The 25,842-nt window shown below is 35.3% G+C and overlaps 1 protein-coding gene and 1 long non-coding RNA gene across 3 annotated transcripts in view; both read left to right on the top strand.

Moving 5' to 3' along the window:
• Positions 1–21,969, top strand: part of LOC141431971 (protein no-on-transient A-like) — a 49,166-nt gene extending 27,197 nt beyond the window's left edge. The window contains exons 11-13 of one of the 2 annotated variants that reach the window (XM_074093303.1): positions 12,525–12,566; positions 21,360–21,421; positions 21,794–21,969. In XM_074093303.1, coding sequence (XP_073949404.1) covers positions 12,525–12,542 — 18 coding nt within the window. In that variant the 3' untranslated portion in view covers positions 12,543–12,566; positions 21,360–21,421; positions 21,794–21,969. The remainder of the gene's footprint in view (positions 1–12,524; positions 12,567–21,359; positions 21,422–21,793) is intronic. The other variant, XM_074093302.1, reaches the window with a different exon arrangement.
• Positions 21,970–22,589: 620 nt separating this feature from the next.
• LOC141431981 (uncharacterized) lies at positions 22,590–24,261 on the top strand. Its single transcript, XR_012451781.1, has 2 exons — positions 22,590–22,846; positions 24,119–24,261. It is a non-coding gene; the product is annotated as an uncharacterized lncRNA (long non-coding RNA).
• Positions 24,262–25,842: the final 1,581 nt, after the last annotated feature.

The raw sequence follows: 25,842 nt of genomic DNA on the forward strand, positions 1-25,842 counted from the left end.
CTTATAGTTAGATTATTGTTTCATTCTGCTAAAAGAAAGGATTAGTCTAAGACAGATTTATGAATGATATCGCAAAACTTAAATTTGAATATGAAATTTAAATTTATGAATCATCCATTTGGATTAGGATTTAATCAGTTAACTTGCTACGCCAGCAACTTGATGATACATTCTGGTAAGTTGATGTCACAGGAATCATGTTTTTTGAAAATGCTTGTGAGCGATACCTGTCTAAATAATAGAGCTATGAATCAAAGCCTATGACAGATTCTCTGATAATACTCTTAATCTTCTCTCGTGGTTTTCATGGTAGCTTTTTTCAAAGATAAATAAGGGGGGGGGGGTTTGAAAAAAACCGTAAGTATTCTGTATTCTAATATATATCCTAGCATACCCATCTGCATTTAAATTAGGTATGTAACGATTATTTTAGTGAACGATAATAAGTTGTTATGAGATCGAAGATTACGATTATTTTAATATTATATTAATCATTTAGTCGTGCATCATTGTTCGAGATTAAGGTGTATCAGTCGCTTTAATTACTGGATACATTTAAAGTGTTATATAAATTTATACACCTAAAAAACATTTTAGTTGTATTTTTATAACACCTTGTTATCATGGATCCATGATAACAATTACTACGTTGTAGGTATGTTGGCATGTATGTATGTCTTAATATTTTTCATTGTTTAAAACAGCAAAGCACTTTTTATTAGTAAATTGAACTACAAATGCTTTAAAAAAAATATAATACCATATAATAAATCGTGACAGTAATTTTAGAATAATAACTTACTTTTTCTTTATCGTTGCTTTCCTACTTCATTTAAATGTGCCAAAACATATTATTATGCAGCGAAACTTCATATAACGTTAACTTTTTTTCTTCCACAGGATTTTACGATTTTATAGATAGATAACTTCCTTTTCGTGGTAATTATAGTTGTCATAAGCTAAAAAGTCAATCCTGACGACGATACAATTTAATTGGTTTAGGGGCTGTTCCACCATCCATTGATTAGTGTTAACTGACGGTTAAATGTCATGCCGTCTCTATTTGCTTTGTTCGAATAGACGGAGACGCCATCACATTTAACCGTCAGTTAACACTAATCAATGGATGGTGAAACAGCCCCTTAGTCTTACAAGTGCGTGTTCGAGCACGCACGATGAATGTTTCCGTCCTCAAAATTAATTAAAATTAAGTTAAAATGTCCGTTATGCCTACTAAGTAACACTCTTACCAGGTATATAATACAGTTTAAAATTCACAGTAGCCAAGCACAATACACAATAGGTATACGTCGTCCCGTCCGCCGAATTATTTTAAGATGAACCGCGCCGACCGCCACTTTTTTCTGTCGCGGCGCATAGCAAGGGTCTAATCTAAAGCCTCCGAGCGGACGACAGCCAAAGAACTTGCACATTTCGGCGATGTTATTATTATTATTAACTTTTAATGTACTATACTTGTTTGGGTGGAATATTTTTCAACTTCAATTTGAAGTGGATATCTTCAACCAATTGAGCTGATATTAAGCATGCATGTATTTTATGCATGTGTGATCTGAAATTGCTAAAAGTGGCTCCGAAGCGGTAACGTTTCGTGTACTCTGCCTACCCCATTTGGGAGTATAGGCGTGATATTTGTGTGTGTGTGTGTGTGTGTGTGTGATCTGTGAATGAACTGTTTTTAAAACATTGTACGGCACTTCACGATTTTTTTCATACTTTTGGTGCCACGTTACAGACGCGAGTAAATATTTAGACGTACCTACCTAAGCGTAAACATTTTTTCTCGTTTTATGCCCGCCTCAAATTATATGTTTTATATTTTAACAGAAACGTGTCAAAGAATTCCAAACTTAAATTTTCTCGCTCTTGTTTTTTTTTCCAGTTAACTCAGGGTTTCGTAATCTTTTTTATATTGAAACTCCCTTGTAGGCTGCGTTTCCACCAGAGATGTGCGAGGATGTGTTGCGTTGCGAGGAATGTGTTTTTCATTAACCAATAGAAACACTTCATTTACCTATCCTCGCACAGCACCGCTCTGGTGGAACCTGCTGAGCGGACCGAGGCTAAGTAAATGAAGCGTTCTTATTGGTACATGAAAAACACATTTCTCGCAACACGTCCTCGCATATCTCCGGTTAAAACGCAGCCTAAAGGTTATTATGAAGGCTACCGTTTTCGCGCTTACCAGTTGGCGTCACTGTAGACGAAGGTCCTGCCTGGAGTATAGTATAGTGGTTAGTTTGTTATTACGGGCGTGAAAACAAAATTTACATTTAAATCATTTAATGCCCTAAAACCGTACCATAAAAATATTGAGCATGTCACAGTGTTGCGTGGTTCCGTTTTGTTCGGAAAAACGGGCGGACAAAGGCTTCCGAAAGACAAAATTGCCTCAAAACACAGACATTCATGGCCCCGTAAAATATTCACAAAATTGTTCTAATCATATCTAAATAAACCCGCATAGCTTACCCAGAAATAATGCCACTTGACATTTCGGAGACCTCTCGCTACACTAACGCCTCTAGCGGCGAATTCATACGCGATAGCCCTCATTATTAGAGAGCGGATTTGAAGTAGCGATTACAAGTTTAATATGGATTAGACTAGTACATGTAAGTATTTATTTTTATCAAAAAGGTGCGTAATAAATATGGATCTATTATGTTTGAGCTGTATAAAATTCCTTTAATTAGAATAAAATATTTTTCTTTACATATAGTTTGTTGCAAGAATAGCATTTATTGAATTTAATTATCTATAAGAATGCATTGTGGTAAGTAAGTAAGTAAAGTAATAAGATATCTTTAAGACCAATAAACCACATGATATCAATCGCACTAGTCATATCCATATTAAACTTGAAATCGCTACCCAAATCAAATACGCTCTCTACTCATTATGATACCCTATAAAAGAAAAAAAACGTTTGTAGCTCTAGATACGTATTCGTGACCTGCGCGCAAAGACTCGCGACGCCCCTGGTAGTGCTGCGAGCTGGAACGCTCCCGGGCGTCGCGTTGCAGTTTTAGTTATGCAGCAAATTGACAAACCGACGGACGATTGGCCAATTACGAAACTTTGGCTACAATAAATGGAAAAGGATTGACTTTTAATTTTATGACATCTATAGTCAACATGAAATGTATAGCTTTATATCATTTGTTTAGCGTACCGATACAGAACTGCTGCTGCTGCTGAGGACTGCTGGGGAAGATCGGTCTTGCTTCTCAACTGACAGTATCTATAAGCTCATTCTGAGAGCCATCTGGAGCCATATCTTTTCAATGGCCTCTTGGTCATGGGCTCGTTTTGCTGCACATCATTATGTAATCTTGTTTATAATAAAAGACAAATTATTAATTTACCTAATATAATTAATTATTTATTTATATCCAAATTACCCAAGTGGTTAGAGAACCAGACTGAAGCTTGAGGTCCTGGTTTCGAACCCCGGTCGGGGCAGATATTTGTATAAAATTTTTTGTTTGTAGTTAGAGGCACCTCAAATAATTAACTTATTGATAACATGACATGTCATGTTTATTCATCTATTAATCATAATTATGTAATTTACGAGCCAGGTAAAAATTAGTAACCAAAGATAAGCACTTGAAAGCGTCCGCACCGTACGAGAGACAGATGTTGACTAAATTTTGACAGGCATGTAAGTAAACCTTTCTTGTGCCTGTGCATCGTCCTTATCGCTGACCAATTACGTGTATTCTCTGTTTTCTAGTACTAACGCTGTTAAATAGACAGAGTATAAGTATGTAGTTGTCTATATGCCTAAGTATGTTTATCCGTTACCTAGTACCCATAACACAAGCTTTGCTTACTTTGGGACTAGGTCAATTGGTGTTGAATGTACCGTGATGTTTATTTATTTTATTTTACCTATATTTGTTTCATTTCAATGATCTATTCATTGTAGGTAAATAAATCATTTGTCCTTTTTCTTATACATCTGCCCCTATCTGGGTCGATACTGGAAATGCCCATCTTTCCAGTTTCACCAAACACGTGCTTCTCCTACCAGGTGTCGTAAAACTGGGGTTGCCCCCCCTAACTCCTATGATAAGCCAAGTGTAAGCTATAATGATTAGATTTGCAGTTTAAAACTCCCAATTAGAACTTTTCGTCGTCTGTGTACGTACTTTAAAATTGTGAAACAACGGAAAAATATTGACTAAAAAAAGTAAATAATGAAATGAAACTTTAATGCTTAACATTATAAGTTACATTACTAATACATTGATAAGTTACATTTTTATACATTTATGCATATTTTATTTATTTTTATTGATAATGTTTACAAATATTATAGTCATGTTGGCACTGGGTACCAAACCAAATAATGTACCGAGGAGTTCCCTACGACTCTTCTATTCATCAGTTAACACCATCCCTGTCTGGGTGTCCCAAATGCGGGGCCACGAAGATTTTTTTAGAAGTCCGTGCTTCCGTTACAGCAGTGTTTTTCAATCTGTGGGTCGCGCGCGACCCCCGCGGGCCGCGATTGCCCCTTAAGGAGGTCGCAGTATCTTGAAAATACTCTCACTGTTATTGCGTATAATTATTAATGCAATGTTTGTAACATAAACGTAAGATAATACAACTAACTGTAAGTGGAGGTAAGCAGGGGGTAGCCAAATATTTTTCAAATCAAGGGGGATCGCGACATGAAAAAGTTTGAAAACACTGCACTACAGGTTCACAACTTCAACTGGTCCAAAAGTGGAAGCACACTAAATGGGTCACGCATCCAAGTCTTGGACGTGTCATTATCAAATCATTTTGTATGGGGACAGTGAACGTTTAATACGTTTAATATCAGATTTTTTGTTACAAAGCACAAGCATGATGCAGCTCGAGATGTACTATTTCCTACTTTGGCGTGTTTAAAATATAGCTGTAACAAACACATAAGTATAGGTTATTTATTTTTACCGTCAAGGTGTTTCTACACCTTAACAACGTTTAGGTGTGGGAATCACAACTTTGTATGTCATATAGCATGGCAATTCTACACATTGGGTTAACTGCGGCGAACAAGCGACATGTAATTGTATATTAAGCTCCAGAATCTAAAAGGCCCCCCGGCCTTGTCATAGAATATGTAATAGTACAAACAAGCAATACCTACTTTATGGTGGAAAATTATTATGTCCTATTTTCAGCGGCAACGACAAGGGACTAATTTAAGGAATTGTATAGAACTAACCAGATTTATAGCATTAACGTGTAAAATCAACACATACCTAATCATGTCTCTGAGTAATAAAATAATGTCTTGAATATACACTGCAAAGTACGAACGAGTTTATTGTGAATTGTGAGTAACTCGTCATGGAGAGACAATTCCAGTCTCGGCTCCAGGACGCCACTCACTTCCCTCGATGGACATTCCTCGTATGCTAGCTATAATCAATTATTTCACTGAATATGATATGACATAGAAGTCTATTTGTTTCTGAATCTAAGTAGGTCTGGCTGGATGGGCCTCCTAAGAGCTGAACCTACTGAATTTATAGTTCTTTGTTGATCATAATAATTATATTGAGATAGGTAATGAAGCTGAATCGACAACATCACTGCTTTTCTGTCATTTTACAAGCTTTTATTTTTGGTGAATTGTTACTCCGCATTTTCTAAGGTTTCATACGTTGTTCGTTATATTTTTGTCTTTGATTTGGGTATTGGAGAAAGTTAATTTCCCATAGCGGCTGTTTGTGAACCTAATAAGTCGCTAGTGCAGACCTGAAACCAGCTAGTGAAATCTGATAGGAACTGTTCACCACAATTTTGTATTAACATTTAGCATTCGACATTGAGATTCTAACTCCTATAAAAAATGTGCTAGATCAAGTTCGAACAGAGCTTCTTTTTATCTTGATAGATTTAATTAGTCTTCGTTTTGTCGACTATAATTGTAGCTGTTGCTTGGGACTTTGTCCACGAAGATTTAGTTTATCGCTATCCGGCGGGAACTGCCATTTTCCAGGATAAAAACTACCATTTGCCCTTCTCAGGGCATTAAACAAATGAAATTATATATGGGGATAATACTTACTTTCATCTAAACCCAATCAGCGTGAAGATATTAATATGGAAGAATAGATATATGTATGCGATTTCTACTGTTTCTTCTCATTTTGTGTTGTTGATACTTCTTTCTGGATAGGAACCACTGTTTCTACAGTATGGTTCTAGGAGTAGAAACTCAAGATTGAGACTGATGTTTTGATGGCGAACCTTCCCAAAGCGCCCTGATATTTATACTTGAATATCTCTATTTCTCATAGAATTTTCAATTTGTCATTAGAAATCAGAAATCATGGCTGCCATTATTCGTTTCATGGGATTCAAGACTGTATCATAATTGTATCGAATTTATCTTCTTACTTTACCAAATTAGGCTTATAGAGGAGAACTCGTGGGACCCACGGACAAATAAGAAGAACATCCAGCTGCCAAATCTATGCATATTTATAAGAAGAACATAAAATAACCGAATCTTCAACGATGAGCCGATATTTGTCGTTCATAAGTGGTAAGTTGATCCTCAGATGCGATTGCTATTTTTGTTAAGATATGTATGTAATAATTAGTATCAAAGAATATAAGAAATGGTCCAGTTTACTATGCAAACAACTTTGACCATTCAGCACCAATGGTTTTAAATTAACATAAAACTTGATTTTGTTGCACCTATTGCTTATTGAATTTTTAATTCGCTAAAATAACGTGGACGTTTATATATAATTATGTAGAAATTGGTGAATTTAATTATTAATGTAATGTGGAATGACCTGTCATTCTCTATTCAAGAAGAATGATATTCCTCTTTAATTTGGAACTTGAAATAAGACAATTAAGCTATTGAATATAAGGACTAGTTTAAAAAAAATCAAGGAGTTGCAATTAGCTTCGAATATAATTATTAACATTGAATGAAGTTTCACTTTACTAACTATATGCCACAAATTATTCATAACTATACAGAAGTACAACCCATGGAATCATCATTGTTATTTTGGGTAACTTCCTGCTAAGCGATGTCTTATTTAGACCTCGGACAGATGCATTTGTTTACTTGGTTGGCTATATACTATGTGATAGATACCCTATTTTTACAAGGAGGTAAAATGCTATAGTAAACGCAAAGACTAGTGGCAAACTGAATTCATGCAAATAAAACGTACAAGCAAGACAGTTTTATTGGTGACTTAATAAAAGATGTAGATCAGTAGAAATGTTGTTTGGTTAACTATCAATATCTTTTTATTGTGTTGTATTTGTATCGGCACAGAGTACATATATAACACCACCTAATACAAGCAAATGGTATCACCCTAATACTGGCTATTCAACTGGCTATTTTTCTTTCCTTCGATTTTCCAATAGATGGCACCAGTGAGAACACAAATAACACGATACGTATTGCCATCTAGTGAGACACTAAGGATACGGTACACTGACAACAACCAACAAGCTCACCAACTGAGCCTAGACGACTAGAGATACGCATGATGTCTCTGTCTTATTTACGTCATTAGGAGAGAATGGCATGTTTCTCTCAAATAGTTTCGACGAATGTGAGCAAGCGCGGGGCAAGCCCAGCAAGCGCATTCCGGTTATTTGCCATCTAGCGTCACAATTGCAAAACACTACGAAAGCCTCATAGCTGAAATGTAGCCACATGTAGCCTATACTTTTATTCTCAATTTATTATTTTTATGGTGTTTCTTATCTTCAAATTAAGGAGTTGAATTAAGAATGATGTGAAGTTGTGTTTATAAAATATGCTAGTCTTTATTTTAATCTGAATATTTCTACTTAATTCGGCTTATTCACATTTTATAATTTACAAATGTTAATAGTAGTGCCATCTATTGCTGTTTTTTTGTATTAAATATAGCTTGTAGGGATTGGTAGGCCATGGTGTCGGTGACTTATCCTTACAAACGTAACTAATTTAATAGCATAATTTAATCGTCAGCTTAAGGGGGTTGTTTGACACTTATAAAGTATATAATACGAGAGCGAGAGGGACGGTACGATACGAACTTCGAGTTTAGAGTTTCGTAGTAGCCCTGCTGACGCACATGTTATTAGGACAGTTACATTGATTTCAGAGTGCTTATCCCTACTCATAGTACTAAAAGTGGTTAATGGCACCGTCTGCTGTGAGTCTATGCATTTTGTGTGACATTTTCTAAAGTACTTTACGGATTTTACTCTCAATATCTACTATCTTATATTTTTAATCGAGCAATAATTATACATTTATTTCCGGAATCTCGAAAACGGCTCAAAAATTTCGACGAAATTCGCAATTTAGCGGCTTTCGGGAGCGAAGGATCGATCTAGCGTAGTGGTTAATTTTAGCTTTTTTATTGTACTTAGTGTAAAAATTTCACGCGTCATAAGATCGGTAATTTCGATAGACCTGTCGTCAGCATGGTGGTCCAACAACAAAAACACGATTTAACAACAGAAGTACTCTAAGCAAAGCTCATTCGCCCAAGTACTAAACTCATAAAAAAAAGAAGAGCAACGTGTATTTTTTTAAGCACACTTGGTTGATATAAGATTATGCCTTTTCACGTCGTGGAGGGTGCTTGCCAATTTGGTTCATTGTTCATTAAAACTAGACGTATAATATCGTACAGACGTAAAATATCGTAAAGACGTATAAACTTAGATGAACTATACAAGCAACTACCATGCTTCATCGACGAGCAGCCATCCACTATTCGTCGAATTACTGTTCTAAACCTAACCTGGCCTACCCAGTGTACCTATAGTGGAATTGAATAAGAAATCATGAAGAAGACCCTACTTAAGAGAAGTTTCCCTGCCGGCCGCGTTAGGTATTCGTTTGGGATATTGCTGTCTTTATCGCTCGTGACATAAGCGCTCGCAGCCGTCCCCCCATGCCTTCCGCAACGACGTCCGTAATTTATATCGAGATAGATGTAGGCTTTTCAAGATTTGGGCGGTTGAATTTTGGGTTTCGTTGTCCTCATATTATACGAAAAGTATAGCACAGAAATCAATGATATTTTACAATCAAGATATTCATTATATTTTCTATGCCTGTGTTTTTTTTTTCTATATTTAGGGTTCCGTACCCCAAGGGTGCCAACGGGACCCTATTATTGAGGATCCGCTGTCTGTCTGTCCGTCTGTCACATGGCTCCATCTCTTAAGCCGTAAAAGTTAGACACTTTAAATTTTCACAAATTATGTATTACTGTGGCTGCTATAACAAAAAAATAAAAAAAGTTACAAATTTAAGGGGGTCGTCATACAAAAAACGTGTCTTTTTCAGCGTTTTTGGTTGCCAGGCGTTATTAGCCGTTGCTAAGCCGACCGAGTCGCCTAGCAACGGGTAGTTATGTCGTTTGAATATTTATCTTTTAAGTTTGCGATTTTGATGATGTTTTATAAAAGCTTCGATAAATATAATATAGTGTAGTGACTGTCTAATTGTGTGGTTTATTCGTTTTTGTGCAAAATTAATAAAGCAATTTATGAACCACAAACCTCTATGAAGCCAACTTTGATAAAGCGCTCGCCAAATCCACACCGTATAATCACTGTTTGCCTATTGCTTTTTACACTAAAAAAAATCATACTAAGTATTTAACACTATTTACAAGGTTTATAATACAGTTTAAAATTTATTCACACTAGTCGAGCTTCTTATTATTTAATTAAACAACATACGAAGTCCGCTGAATTTCCTGCGAATGAACCGCGCTGACTGACAGCCAATTTTTTTTTGTTGCGGCTCATGGCAAGAGTCTAAAGCGCTATTCAGTCTCCAACAGGGCGACAGCCAAAGAGGATGAGAATTTAAAATTGTTCTTTATTCAAAAACTTGCACTTAGTGCTTACATTTTGGTGATAAGTTTTTATTAACTTGTAATGTAATGTAACTAGATGTTTGTTCGGGTGGAATTAACATATCAACTTAAATTTGAAGTGGATATCTTCAATCGATTGAGCTGAAATTTTGCACGCATGTATAAATCACAACGCAATATTATTATGACGTAGAGCTGATCTGATGATGAAGTTAGATTTTGGCCATAGGAGCTCTGTAATAAAGCGACACTACCGCATCGATTTTGGTCTCATTTTATTCGTCTTGACGGCTACCTACTTTGGTAGCCAGGGGCAAAAAGTACCGCCAGCAAAAAAGCTTGTATTTGAATTTTTTACAAAAAAATATTACTGAACTATTTGTTTTTAAATCATTGTACGGAGGTGCGGAACCCTTCATGCGCGAGTCGCTCGCACTCGCACTTGACCGATTTTTGTAAAAATGCTTTATTAATCTGTAAATCTCGTGCAAAGTTGACATCTTTTTTTTTGTCGACTTTTGAGCTCCTGTAATTCTGATATTACACATTTATATGAAAATCTGAAAAACCACAGGGATAGATAATTACGTCTAGTCCATACTAACAAAATTTCATCTATTTCTGTTGCCTAGTTTTCACATGAGAGGAGAATGACACGAAGAGACTTCTCTTAATATTCCCTATCTTTACCTAAGTTTCGAAAGCTCAGAAAATATCATCAAACCCAAGCTACCTCTATTTAAGGACTAAAGGTTTAACGCTTCTTGGCATACCTAAAATATTAATAGCTAATTATGCAACTGAATCGTAATAGAGGTCCTTAAAACACGAGTGTGGTTTCATGAAACGAGGCGTAGCCGAGTTTCATAAAAGGGTCACATGAGTGTTTTAAGGACTAATTACGTACAGTTGCACACAATATTTTATCTACATTCATATATTAAATCCTCTATCATGTGTTCAAGAACCATTGAGAATGACCTGCATTGCAACCAGAACTAGGACCTTCACTTTGCTGGTAATAAATTAAGAGTCATTTCCTTTGCCGCATCTAAAATATCGGGCGGAGTCCAATTTTCGTCGCATTCACTGATATCAGACATTTTAAAGCATGAACAAAATTTTCAATGCCACAATTGTATTTATATTTTCATAAGCTGTTTTACGCTCATTAGGATAATCTTTCCAATAAAAGTCATGATGTATGTTTTCTACTTGGAGTCGGGAAAACTTTCTAATCCAAGCACCAAAAGTAGTTATTAAAAGAGAGGCATTTTTCTGTCAAAAAGGCAAATTCACCAAAGTTAAAACACTTCCAAACTATCTCAATCTGAAATCAATTCGAAAAATATTAGCTGTCTTGAAAAGACAATGTTACAAGCTATAAAGTGGATTGTCCAATTTTAAAATAATATTTAAACTTTACATAAAAACCTAGAAAAGACCGTCAGAAGACGCTGTACAATATAATTTAGGCACAGTCTAATATATAAAGCGAAAACTCACAGACGCCCAACTTTTTATTATTCTGATTATATTTTTATTATGAAGTTTCATAACCATTAAATACTTAAAAAAAGTGCTCCTTGAAAATTAGCATTCAATACAAAGATACACCAGATCAGGCATGCCCGGATTTTATCGTGGACAGTCTTTACCTACCTACAATTTTATAATATGAAAAATCTGTTGCGTTGCGCTACAAATAAGGTTTTTTTTTATCGATCTATTCCAATAAAAGATAATTAGTTGGCAGCTAATAGGTATTTATAGAACGTTGTTATTTATTTATATATCTTGTACCGTGTTATTTTTATTATTTTTGATTTCATAAACATTACTAGTTAAGCACTTTACTGGAATGTGAATAATGTTCGCTTGAAGTTCATCCCAGCCTATATGTCCCACGCAGGCCCAGTGCGGTTTGGGAACTTCACACACACCGTTGAATTGCCTCGCAGGTTTGTGCAGATTTCCTCACGATGTTTTCCTTCACCGTAAAGCTCGTGGTAAATTTCAAATGTAATTTCGCACATGAATTTAAAAAAAACTCAAGAGGTACGAGCCAGGTTTTGAACCCACGATCCTCTCTTTGAGAGGCGACAGGTCAAACCACTAGATCACCACGGCTTTTTTAGACCACCATGGCTTTTAACGGAACTCAAAAAGATTAAGTAGGTACGTTGTATTTATAAATATTGATGACATGAAACTATTTGCTCTGAAAATCTGCTTAGTTTAAAATGATTTTGTTCTTAGAATTTCACGTTACCCTCCTACTAATTTTAGTCTCTATTTATTTGTTGCTATATTAAATAGGTATGACTTGTATGTTGACTGCAACAACAGAACTTAAAATCTTTAATCTCAAATACTTACAAAAAAGATTTATCAACTTGCAGCCGAAACTACCGAGTCTAGAATACTGGAATTTGGACTGTAGATTCTTTTTTACAGTTTAAACTCGAACTAGATAGATTTTTTTTTTCGCAATTTATACGTTAAAAGATATTTGCGCCCCACTCTTTATCCTTACTAAAGACCGAAGCCGTGAGCCTTAACTATTTTTTTTTTCTAGGTGAAATCACCGTTAATAACAACAGCTAAAGCGTAATATTGTATTTACAGGTATCCGTATTCAGCTAGATGTGGCGGGCTGGTTTTCATAAGGTAATTACGTACAATTTAAAAGAATTTAGGAATTTCTGGCCGCAGAGGCAATTGCTTGTTTAGCTAGCAGCTCCCTAGAATCTACAAGTTTACAGATGTAGGTACTTGTTCATCATTATTTCGTGTAAGTCTTGTTGATTTTCCTGTTTCACTAATGTTGTCAAACCAGTATTTTGCCATCGCTTGACCTATTATATTATGGATGTATGCTTCACTTTACAATAGTAATCTAGCACTCATCAATTACTAAATAGGTACTGGTGAATTTCACCATGGTGAAGTAATAAAAAAAAATGGCTCAGAAAACTAAAAATCTTTAAATGCCAGAATCTACCAGAAAGTGTTCTAAATATTGTTGGCAGTTTTTGAAACAACAACTTACATGTACAGTCACTGCTCAAGGACTTTATTTCATAAGCCATCATGGAACCATTTCATAGCGTCTATAGTTCAGTACAATTAGCTGAAAATTTGGCAAAATTAATGGAAGACTTATCTATCAGGAGATGTAGGTTATAGAGCAAAGTAATCACCCCCAAGGGGGGCGAGCGTCACCCCCCGCGCCCTCGAATATGTCCCGGAGCGCGGTATTGTCCATTTTAAAAGAAAACCGTACACGATAAATAAAAAGTGTGTTGGAACGAAATAATCCTTGATAAATTTACTATAAACCTTTCATACATACAAAAGCGATATCACTTATAGTTTCAGGGCAATATGTTACCAAAAACTAACTTTTTTATAATTAATCGATTTTTTCTGCTGAAAGGTTAGTTTTCTCAAAAACTTCACTCTTTACCGCCAAGATATGTATGACAGAAGTAAAGAATAGAATATTTTCTTTATAAAAAGGTATAATTTATTTCTGTACTCTTTCATTTACCGTTGCTAAGTATTCTATTTTTATAATTTAATTCATTGTGCCATTTAGCGAAATATAAATATTCGTACTGGTTAAACGGTGTTACTTTAAATAACATTAGACTCATATGTTTTCCCGTAATCTATAGTATAGAACTATTTTCTGTTTTTTTTTTTTAATTGGAGGCCTGTGCCCAGCATTGGGACGTATATAGGCTGGGATGATGATGAGGCCCTACTGGGCTTTTGGGATATAAGGTGCGAGAAATGGTCAATGTTCACCTATTTTCTTAAATAACTTCGCAACTGATTAATTTAAAATAATGAAAAATATATATTTGAGATTTTCATAATATACCCTTTCATTTGATATGTCACACGGTATAGTTTATATACATATAGCTTGTTTTTTTTTCTAATTCACCCACCAAAACTGGCCCCCACGTTTAAAATTAATTTATTTACATTACACATCCGTGTTTGGGTCATCAATTTATATAGGTGAACCAAATTTCAACTCAATCGGTCCAGTAGTTTCGGAGCAAATTGGATATAACAGACGGACCGATCGGCCGGCGGATCTTACTTAAAATGAAATTGAAACTTAAACATCAACATCTATAAAAAGTCGAAATACCTCCAAAACGGTCGCATTTTCATTAGACCTATTTTACCTTTTCTAGAATGTCCTAAGTGCCCTACATGTTAGCACATCACGGATCCGTTTATATCTTGATATTTTACGACATACATACATATGTTCATAGGTACCTACAAAATCTTTCGGTGATAACCGGTTGCGGCACGTGACTATTTATGAGACGCAAAAAACAGGTAACGCATGAATCGTCATTTTAGTATCTCGAATTAAGAAACAGACCATATATCGTGTGACATATATATCAAATGAAAGGGTACATTATGAAAATCTCAAATACATATTTTTCATTATTTTGAATTAATCAGTTTTGAAGATATTTAAGAAAATAGGTGAAAATTGACCATTTCCCCGCCCCTTATATCGTAAAAGCCCAGTAGGACCTATTTTTTTTTAATACAGTAAATAGTTCTATACCTATAGATTACAGAAAACATATGAGAGTCTAATGGTATTTAAAGTAACACCGTTTAACCAGTACGAATATTTATATTTCGCTGAATAGCACAATGAATTAAATTATAAAACTAGCATAACTAACTAACTAATTTGGCTCAGGGACCCAAAGAGGGTCTTGGCCTCCGAAACGAGAGCACGCCATCTGTCCCGATCGTGCGCAGCCTCTTGCCATAAAAAAAAGCCATAAAACTAGCATAGCAACGGTAACGGTAAATGGAACAGTTCAGAAATATATTATACAATACAATACAAAGACTCTTTATTGTACACCAGACATAGTAAGCGATACAGAAAACAGATACACAGAGAAAAAATTACAAGGTGAGCAATAGGCGGTCTTATCGCTAAAGAGCGATCTCTTCCAGGCAACCTTTTTTACAGAAAGAAGGAAGGACTAGTTTATAACAGGTGGTGCATCAAAAGTAGATCAGAAAATTTAAACGTAACAGAAATACATCTACGAATACATACATAATGATATCATACATATAATATACGTCCAAAATAAATAAATTATAAGTGAGATAAACAGCAACAAATAAATAAATAAATTATCATAAAGATAATAATTACAAGATGACAGATAGTACCTTATAAAGAAAATACTTATTCTATTCTTTACTTCTGTCATACATATCATGGCGGTAAAGTGTGAAGTTAAGAACTAACCTTTTAGCAGAAAAAATCGATTAATTATAAAAAAAGGTAATATTTGGTAAAGGATTGCGCTGAAACTATAAGTGATATCGCTTTTGTATGTATGAAGGGTTTATAGTGAATTCATCAAGGATTATTTCGTTCCTACACACTTTTTATGTATCTTGTACGATTTTCTTTTAAAATGGAAAATACCGCGCGACATATTCGAGAGCGCGGGGGGGGGGGATGACGCTAGTTCCGGAGGGGGGGGGAGCGGATAAAATTTAACTTTGCTCTATAACATTTCAATTTCGTTTTCTTAACCTAATAGTGACATCGCATTAATTAACAAGGAAAATCGTAATGACTTTTTCTTTGTGGCTAATGAAAAAATCGGTATACCTTTACTTGCCCGAATTACATGTGCTATATTCAACTGCCATAATATTGTTTCTTATACGTAGTCGGTCCCAAAGTTCTGTCACAAATGAAAATAATGATAAAAACAAAAGTACCAGTCAGTTTTTAATTAATTATATACCAATTTAAAGTACATTTAATAAAGAATTAAAATTACTTAAAATTATTCAAAATGACTTCCTTTGTTTTTTAATACAGGTCCTTAATCGGCGCGGCCAGTCGTCTATCGCAGCACGCACCATTTTCATGCCTATTACAGCGACTGCTTTTCTAAAAGATGACTTCAGGCTCTCCAAATGTTTATGGGGTTTAGCACAGACCTTCCCCTCTTAAGACCTGCCAAATTGTATAGTCCAGAGGATTAAGGTCCGGACTGGAGGAAGGCCAATCTTCGTGTCTTATAAAGTCGATGTTTTCACGGTCAAACCAGGCTTGAGTGGTCTTGGCTTTGTGTGCTGGCGCAGAATCCTGCTGAAACACAAAATGATGTCCTGTAAATAGCGTGTTGGGCAGATCTTCGACATGCTTATCCAAAACCGTCTCTTGGTACACTTTCGCACTGATTTTGACCTCTTTTTCGCAAAATGAACCTCAGTTGGCCAGTAATAAGATACACCCAACCAGATCATCACTGATGATGGATGATGCCCATGTCGCACCCGCGGAACTCTTTCTCCTGCTTCTTCAGAGCTCCTAGCGTACCTACACTCTATCATTCTGTTTATTGTACTTCTCTTCAATATCGAAAATCTTTTCGTCTGTAAAGAAGATATCACGGTGTCGATTTTTCGCGTACCGCTTTAACAACTTCCGGGATCTTTTAAGCCTTATTGTTTTTAGAGGGGCATTAAGTAAGTGCCCACTCTTTTTTTGTAGGATCGTAGGCGTAGGTCTTCGTTTAAAACCTTTTTGACGGTTTTTCTACTGACACCCATCTGCAAAGCCATCAACTTCTGTTTTCGGACAGGATTTCTTGCTATGCGCGCCTTGATCGCTTTGATCACTGCTGGTGTTCGTACGGAGTGAGGCCGGCCGATTCTTTTCTTGTCCTCAACACTGGAGACTTCATTGTACCTATCAATAGTACGACACACAAACCTAAGCGTTATATTTAAATTTTTGAGCAACTTGAAAATGGTACTTGGCGAGTGCCCACAGTGGTGCAATGCTAAAACAGCTATTCGGTTTTCTTTCAATGTCCACTCCATCGTGAGAAATTGCAGCGAATGACTTTTTTGTTTTAAAATAATTGTCAAACATTCAAAAATGGAATTCAATCAAATTTTCTTAAAATCATGTTCTTAATTTAAAAATAATGTGCCAGAGACAGAACTTTGGGACCGACTACGTAAATTCATTTGCACTACTCATTGTTTACCATATTAATCAAATGACAGAATCTTTGTTTCCCATAATATTAATTTCTATAATTTTATTTCTCATAATCATTGTAATACATAAGTATCACATGCCATAATGTCGTTTGCCATCCATGTAAATAGTGATTATCGACACTATATACTGATAAATCCCATACGTCAAACAAGCCTTTGAATGAGGGCTATCGCGTATGAATTCGCCACTAGAGGCGCTAGTGTAGCATGAGGTCTCCGAAATGTCAAATCTCATAGTTTTTGGGTGAGCTACGCGGGTATATTTATAAATAGAATAATTTTGTGAATATTTCGCAATATTTGAAATTAATTATGACAAATATGCGTTCCGGGGCAATGAATGTCTGTGTTTTGAGACAGTTTTGTCTTTCGGAAACCTTTGTCCTCCCTTTTTTCCGAACAAAACGGGGACTATGCAACACTGTGGCATGCTCGATATTTTTATGGTACGGTTTTGAGGTGTATTAAATATGATTTTAGTCTAAACTTTGTTTTCACGCCCGTAATAACAGCAACAGTGCGCCATTTAGTGAGACAAAAAATTAGTTTTCTTTTTCATAGCAGCCCGGTTAATAAAGAAAATATATAGATTAATAGGTAATAGAAAAAAGCAATTTTAATCAATAATCGTAATATAAGTTGTTAATATCACTATTTAGTATGGCGTTTGAATATTCTATTAAATAATATTATTGCACTTAATAATATACAAAATAATAAGTATTGCATTCATATCATTATGGCATCAAATTTTCGGGAAAATAAGAAAATAAGAATATATCAAATATTTTTTTTAGTAAACGAAACATTTGGGCATATGAACTTCGGGCAAATGAAATTGTAGCATATAAATTTCGGGCAAACAATAAAATCATTGACTGTACAAGTATACACTTGAACGATCGTGCTAATAAAATACCCTAGATGCATGTAATAGGTAAAAAATTCATTTTTAATACTAGCTTTTTTGCTGACTGTACTTTTTTTTGACTCATGGGCATATGAACATATGAACTTCGGGCAAATGAAATTGTAGCATATAAATTTCGGGCAAACAATAAAATCATTGACTGTACAAGTATACACTTGAACGATCGTGCTAATAAAATACCCTAGATGCATGTAATAGGTAAAAAAATCATTTTTAATACTAGCTTTTTTGCTGACTGTACTTTTTTTGACTCAGTGGCGACCTTAGGGGATGGCGAACAGGATAATCGCCCGGGGCCTCGCGCAACAAACCAAGCAAATTAAAACAATATTTTTTTTTAACTTATATTTTCGCATTAAATAAATACTTTTCACGAAGGACAAAGAGCCTCGCAATGGGCAAGGCCGCCGCTGTGTTCACTGTACTTGCAATGTCACCCTAACTACATTTGCATACCAAATTTCAAGTAGATATGCCATTAACGCATTATCACTGCCACCTGACTTCCACTGGTGCCACCGACGCACGTGTGCGTTCAAAATGTATGAATAATATTATTATGACAGCGGCACAGGGCGAAGTTCCGAAAACGCATATGTGCGTCGGTGGCAGTGAATGCGTTAACCGGTGAAGAGTTCGGTCCTGCGGAGACGATCCAGAAGGGATACTACGAAACTCGAAGTTCGTATCGTACCGTCCCTCTCGCTCTCGTATTAAATATTATAAGTGTCAGAGGGACCGCACGACACGAACTTCGAGTTTCGAGTTTCGTAGTAGCCCTGCTAGCCAGACTACCAGGACATCACTAACAGATTATTGTACTGTCACGCAATTATTTATATTAATATACTTTCTTATTTCATGGTCATTGTATTCAAATGATGATATACGTACGATCACTCCTGTTTTTATCTCCGTTAAAATAACATAAGACAAGCTGCTTTATTTATTTATTGGTTTTCCTCTCACGTTAGGCAATTTGCTCCCAACAAAAGGTGGCTTGTTTTCATGAAAAATATTTCAGATATTTGTGAAACACTTATTAATTTATACTTATTTCCACATAACACACTCACATCGTGCCTAACACTGATATCATCCATCGGTTCTTGAGCTAAAATAATATCAATCTGTCTGCCGTAACGAGCATTAAACTGATAAACATTGCATAGCCTAAACCACTGAAGCTAGCACTTGAAGAAGGGATTTATCGAAATTCCCACGGGATAGAGAGCAACTTATTTTAATTTATTTGATGAGTGCGAAGCCGCGGGATAAAGTTAGTAGCGTATAGCCAAAGCCTATTCTGAACAGTATTTTTGGGCAGTCTAGTCTTCCGCTACTAACTTCAAGTTTTGTACCTAATAGGGTTTATCAGTATATGAAACAGGATTTACCACTACTTACTAGAACTAGTAATGCCGTATTCGCTGGGTGCGAAGTAAGTACTAGGTGGGGGTAATTAAATCTTTCGCATCGCTCATGCTAAACGAAGAAATAATGTAGGCTCTGTCATCTGTCATATCCTGTTAATAACAAAGCAATTTCTTTAGACTTCACTGCCCAATTTTATTACTTAATAGATGTTTGTCTTATGATGCCAGCTTGAATTATTCAACACTGTCCATTGTTACATCCCGGACATGTCCAGTAGATAGTTACCAACAATTTTCCTTTTGAAACGGTTTGTGGTTGAAATGTTATATTGTGAGTGATACTCACAAACCCGGTCTTCAAAATGATACTTATTTCGATCTGAAAACGATTTTTAATTTATTACTAACGATACTATAACAATAAAATTGTATAATGTTTACTACTATTTAAAGAAACCATTAAAGTAGCTTAAACTTTTTGTTTTACAGTAAAAGTACAACTAAACATGAAGTAAGTAAACAAACTGACAACCAAAATAAAACACACTTTTTGAATAAATTTTACTTACCTCATTTAATTTTAATGACTAAAATTGAATTCACCACCCTTTGTCCACCCAAATGACGGTACGTATCACAGTAATTTTGTATTATGAATTATAATACGTGATAAGTTTGATTTTTGTCACAATCACAATGTCGCGATGAAATTTCAAAACGTCAGAGCCTCAGAGCCAACAAAGTTGCAGACGCTAGGTGGCGCTGATGTCGTGCACAGAGCCAATATTTGTAGAGGTGAGAAACGGAGGAAAATTATACCAGTACTTACTAGTTTACGAACAAGTACATAGTAAGGACGCTGTTTTGCAATACTGAGTCAACCCACTGTCATTTAGCAATACATACAATGTCAACTGTTAAAATTATTTTCGAAGGGTTGACATTGTATTGCAGAATTAATCAGGGTTGACTGACACACTATTGCATAACAGCGTCCGAACAATTGTGGTTCCGTTAAACGTCGTAGGTACAGTCACCAGCATTAATATCTGCCACATCGGAGCGTGCAAAAATATCTGACACGTCCTTCCGGCTCTAGAAATAGAGTCGTATCAGATATTTATGAACGCTTGTTGTGTCAGATATTGGTGCTGGTGACTGTACAATTATTGTAAGCTCATAGACTAACGTTCAATAAATTAAATAGGACCCCATAAGTTTTATTTACATTTAAAATTAATTCATTTAAAAAGAGAGCATTGTGTGTGTACATTGTGTCTTAAGGGCGGTAAGTGAGGAATACTAACGAGGTTCTGTTAGAAGACTGAGGGCTTTAATAAGTCGATGTTCGTAATTCCAGTACCGCCCGTGCGGCACACAAGGTTATCATCACATTTGCAAGTAAAATTGTGAAAGTAAATATTACTTTTACAAAAATTTCCGATACCTTAGGCTGCGTTCTCGGGCGATGACTCATTTACCGACGTTGGGTTTCATGACAAGAAAAAAGGTCGAGGGTTTTATTTGGGGGGTTGCTACTTGCAACCAAGATAGCCAGCATGTTACGACACTGTTTACGAGCAAGTGTGATGTAAAGTGCTTTAACTACATGCTAGTAACATAATAAAACATCGATTGTACAAAGAACTTACTTATGCCCAGATACTTTTACCTTGTCGCACCAATAAAAATGTGGTGTATTTAGTTAAGATCAAATTGCTAAATACACAAACTTGAAGAGTAACATGACTTGATACATAAGAGATACATCAAATAAACGCACATTTTTAACCTTCTTTTTCCCAAATATGTATGAATAAAAAATAATTTAATAACAGTAATATTACGTCATCACTTATAAACCTTTTACACTGTTTTACCGCATGTACTAAATTAATTTTAATTATTGATTATCTTTTAAACGACAAATTGATATGATCTGTTAATCCCTTTACGAAAATCGGAATCAATACAATGTGTATGTGTATTTGTAATTAGTAATAAGTATATTTTACGAGACAAATAAGGTGATCAATTTTTTATTATTTGTTACAGATGAGACATGGAAAACCTTGGCCTTTAAAAACTCAGAGGCAGCCCTTGCAAAATTATTGAAGGTAAATGAATATGGAAGGTGCTAACCTTTTAACCGCCATGGTCGGCCACAGCTGTCAATTTTTTTTTTCTGAAAATCTTTCCTTATGCGCCACGAAATGCCGACATGGCCACTATGGCACTTTTTTCAGCTGTCGTGTTTTACCGACCGTGGCGGTCAAAGTGCTTGTCATAGCCTAAATTAAATGAAGATATTATGACTTTGACCTTGAATACTTAGAGATTTTTAATTTACATGATGATATATTTTATTTTTGTCTTCTTTTCCCGACAGATATATAATGACGAACACCATTTTATCTGATGATAAAATTCGTCGAAAATATAAAATTTTGTGCTTCAAAAATAATACAAAAACTCTGTATTATTTTCAGAATGGAAATTGGCTGGCTTCAGGAGGACTGGAATTTGGAGCTGGAACTACTCAAGAATTGATAAAAATACATGAATTTCATAACTATATATACCTACTAAAAAACATTTAACTGTAGAAAAAAAAAACATTATTTTCGTGGTTTGCACTAAAGTACTATTCAATGGAAAAATCAATTGTGTAAAAAGCATTTTTCACTTACTTTAGTTACTTACATTTGATCCCGATATATTCACATTCAATGAGCTCACCACTGTTGTGTAAATATGTTTATTTTATAGAATTATTGGAAGACGAAAATTTATATTTGTCAAATTTAGAATTTCTATGAGTCTCTGGAAATTTAGTACCAACAAAATTAATTATTTGACTGAACCAACCTTACCTACCGATAATTATGGCTGGCTCTGCAAATGTAGATATAATTATTTGTGTTAAGTTACACTATTTAATGAAGGTTATAAAGGTTTCTAATCCTATCCTACTATCCTACTTCCTACTATAGACTAATCCTACTAATATTATAATGTGAAAGTTTGTGCTTCTTCACGCTGAAAACGGATATGAAATTTGGCGACAACAAATAGGATACTTTTTATCCGATGTAGGGATAAAATCTTGAAATTCAGCTTAGAGTCATGAAATTTGACCATGATTGTTTTTAATGTAATGTCAATGAAAAAACGATTTAATTTTCGGCTATAACCCCTAAACATTAAAATGAACAAAAATTATTTACTGTGAGAAATTTAAAAGCTTCACATCACTATTAGTTTTCGTGGTTAATGCACAAAACATAGTTATTTTCGTGGTTTGCACTAGTTATTTTTGCATTAATTACCTGAGAAAAATATGTTAGTTATAAAAATTACCTACTTACTGTAAATGTGGAATATCTGACAAAACATACCTCTCTTTACGCCTTGATTAGAAATTGTCACATTGATTCATTCATACTAAGTTGTATACAACGGTAGTAATCATTTTCTGAACAAACATTCATGTATAAATGTACATCGTGTCCTATAGTTGTGTTTTGCTGTATTGTTAAAGGGTGAGTTGATTTTTCTTAGTAAGAGTATTGAAAAAAAAATATGGAGAATATTCCATACATAATAATATCACATTTTAAACTTTCGTGATTCTCACTCATAGTCAAAATACCCATATACGGGACTTATCACGCTATTTTTACATAAGTAATATTTACCTCGACGTTTCGGCAACATTACAGTTGCCGTGGTCACGAGTAGACTGAAATGTGGGGTGTCAAGTCTGCCTAGCAGCGCGAGTTCTTCGAACGATCACTAATAGTACCGGCACTCGTATCACGAACTACCCGCACTTGGTCACTTTTATTAGTCACCTTATAAAACCGACACACAACACTAACAACGTCCGATCGTCCCTCCGAACATTCATCCCTACGCCGACACTTATTAATAACAGGATTCCACGAAGATGAAAGCTTATACCCATCGTCCCGTTTGAAATTCTTATGCTTTTTTATTTCAACTGCTTCACGTACCATTCTTGAGTAAAAATGACGTTCCGTGGACAGAATTTTGGGATTGCGAAGCTCAATCCAGTGGTTTGGCCCTGACTCCAACAAATGCTCGGCTATGGCTGACTTGTTTACCTGGCAATTTTTAACAGCTGCAATGTGTTCCTTGACCCAAACCACTGGATTGAGCTTCGCAATCCCAAAATTCTGTCCACGGAACGTCATTTTTACTCAAGAATGGTACGTGAAGCAGTTGAAATAAAAAAGCATAAGAATTTCAACCGGGACGATGGGTATAAAAGCTTTCATCTTCGTGGAATCCTGTTATTAATAAGTGTCGGCGTAGGGATAAATGTTCGGAGGGACGATCGGACGTTGTTAGTGTTGTGTGTCGGTTTTATAAGGTGAATAATAAAAGTGACCAAGTGCGGGTAGTTCGTGATACGAGTGCCGGTACTATTAGGGATCAAGTGCGGGTAGTTCGAAGAACTCGCGCTGCTAGGCAGACTTGACACCCCACATTTCAGTCTACTCGTGACCTCGGGAACTGTAACGTTGCCGAAACGTCGAGGTAAATATTACTTGTGTAAAAATAGCGTGTTAAGTCCCGTATATGGTATTTTGACTATAAAATATCAGTTTCAATTAACCACGTCATTGTGATATTTGAAATTAAAATGATGATTTACCTTTTTGTCTTCTTTTCCCGACTGATGCCTAATGATGCACACTATTCTATATTATACTGATAACAGGAATAATTATTGAAATTTGTTATTAGGTGCTCTGAATAAGTATATAATTTTTTTTTCTTTGTTACAGATCACGAGACCCGACTTCTGTAAAAAAAGCGTAAAATATTTATAAGGGAACATTATTTAGACTGATAAATAGGCTAATAAATAGGGCAATTTATTGTAACTGTGATACTCAAATTTATACTTACATTACAATTTTTATAATGAGTTTTTTTTTTATCATCTTACGCTCTCTGTGTGCTGAATGTGCTGCCTCATCGTGATAGACCAATCGATCGTGATTGAGGTAGGCAATAGACCAATGATTCCTTGAGCTGTTGGTACTCATGGGCGGTAGTTACCATATCATTTCCCATCAGATGACCCGTATGCTCGTTTGCCACTCTCTCATAGTAAAAAAAATCTTTGAAATTTTGACAAAACACAGGCTTACGAAAAATTGTAATCTTTGAGAGCATTGGTTGTTAGTAGTGTCGGACTGAAGTTTCGGTTTCGGTTTTGGCAGGTTTCGGCTTCAAAAGCATGTTGCGGCCGAAGGTTCGGTTTCCTAGCATTAGTTGGACATTAGTTTGTTTCGTACCAGGTGGCAAAATGGATAAATAACACACATAGTTACTTATAGCATTTATTTTTGAATTGAATCCTTTTGTGCTTACACAGTAAACACATGATCTCAACACTTACAAACTAAAAATATACTAAAACAAAAATAATGGTTATTTCGATAATTTATAAAACGTGGCTTGTGCAAGTTGATGTTCCACTCGTTCTTATGTCAACTCTTACAGTGGTTTGTTGGAGGTCCTACCATAATTTCGTGCTTTTGGGATGATATTTTGAATAATAATACATTTATTGTGCTGAGATATCGTGCAATATGCCATAATTGTTTATTTATTTATTTTGGGGTGCCCCGTCATCACCGCGTTACATTTTACCAATGCCAACGCAATATATACGATTTAGTTACACTATTCTAATATATTGCTATCTTTTTCTTTTTAGTCTATAGAAATATCGAATGACTTTTAGGTTATGCTTCGAAAATGCTACTATCCGTGACTTCAATATACTTTTTTATAAAATTAAAATATTAAGTCTTGAAGTTGTGTGCTCTGCGTTAAGTTAGGTGTCTTAGTGCCCAATAGCGATACCTTTACCTAGAGATAACATATGCTGCATATCGGCTGTTTGCTCCGGGGCTATGTGGGCATAGATATAGGTCCATAATATATTACATAACTGTAAATAGGCCTTCATTACAAATAAAGAAGGAAAACGTGATGTTGATAAGTGCACAATAATTACAAGTAAACGAATTAAGAACATCGGTTAGAGGGTTTATGGAAAAGACTAGATATCACATGGTTTTGAGCTATGTCTAGGTTTACTTATAAAGTGTAGGTACGTATGTTTAAAAAATGTATTATGTACCATGCCTCCGTCTACACGTTTGTAGGCTGTTGATCAAATTCATTTGTACCAGCAAGCACGAAGACAAATTGGAGGTCGTTCACACTAAGCTGCACCGTGACGCCCAACAGACAGTCCTTTTTTCATATTTGTGTAGCGTTCGTTACCATTAAACGTTAGACTATAAAAACTAAACTTCTGTCGGAAGTCTGATCAATGGTGAAGAAAAATTTACATTAAGTACCTACTTTTCACAAAGTAGTAGTGTTTGTCTCTAAATATCGAGAAACAAAAAAATACAGTACTCAAAAATTAAAAAATGCATGTATTCACAAAAGTGAAAATTATTAACATTTCAAAATTGACTGTGGTTTG

The sequence above is a fragment of the Choristoneura fumiferana genome, chromosome 10 (genome assembly GCF_025370935.1).
Source record: "Choristoneura fumiferana chromosome 10, NRCan_CFum_1, whole genome shotgun sequence".
NCBI classification, from domain to species: Eukaryota; Metazoa; Arthropoda; class Insecta; order Lepidoptera; family Tortricidae; genus Choristoneura; species Choristoneura fumiferana.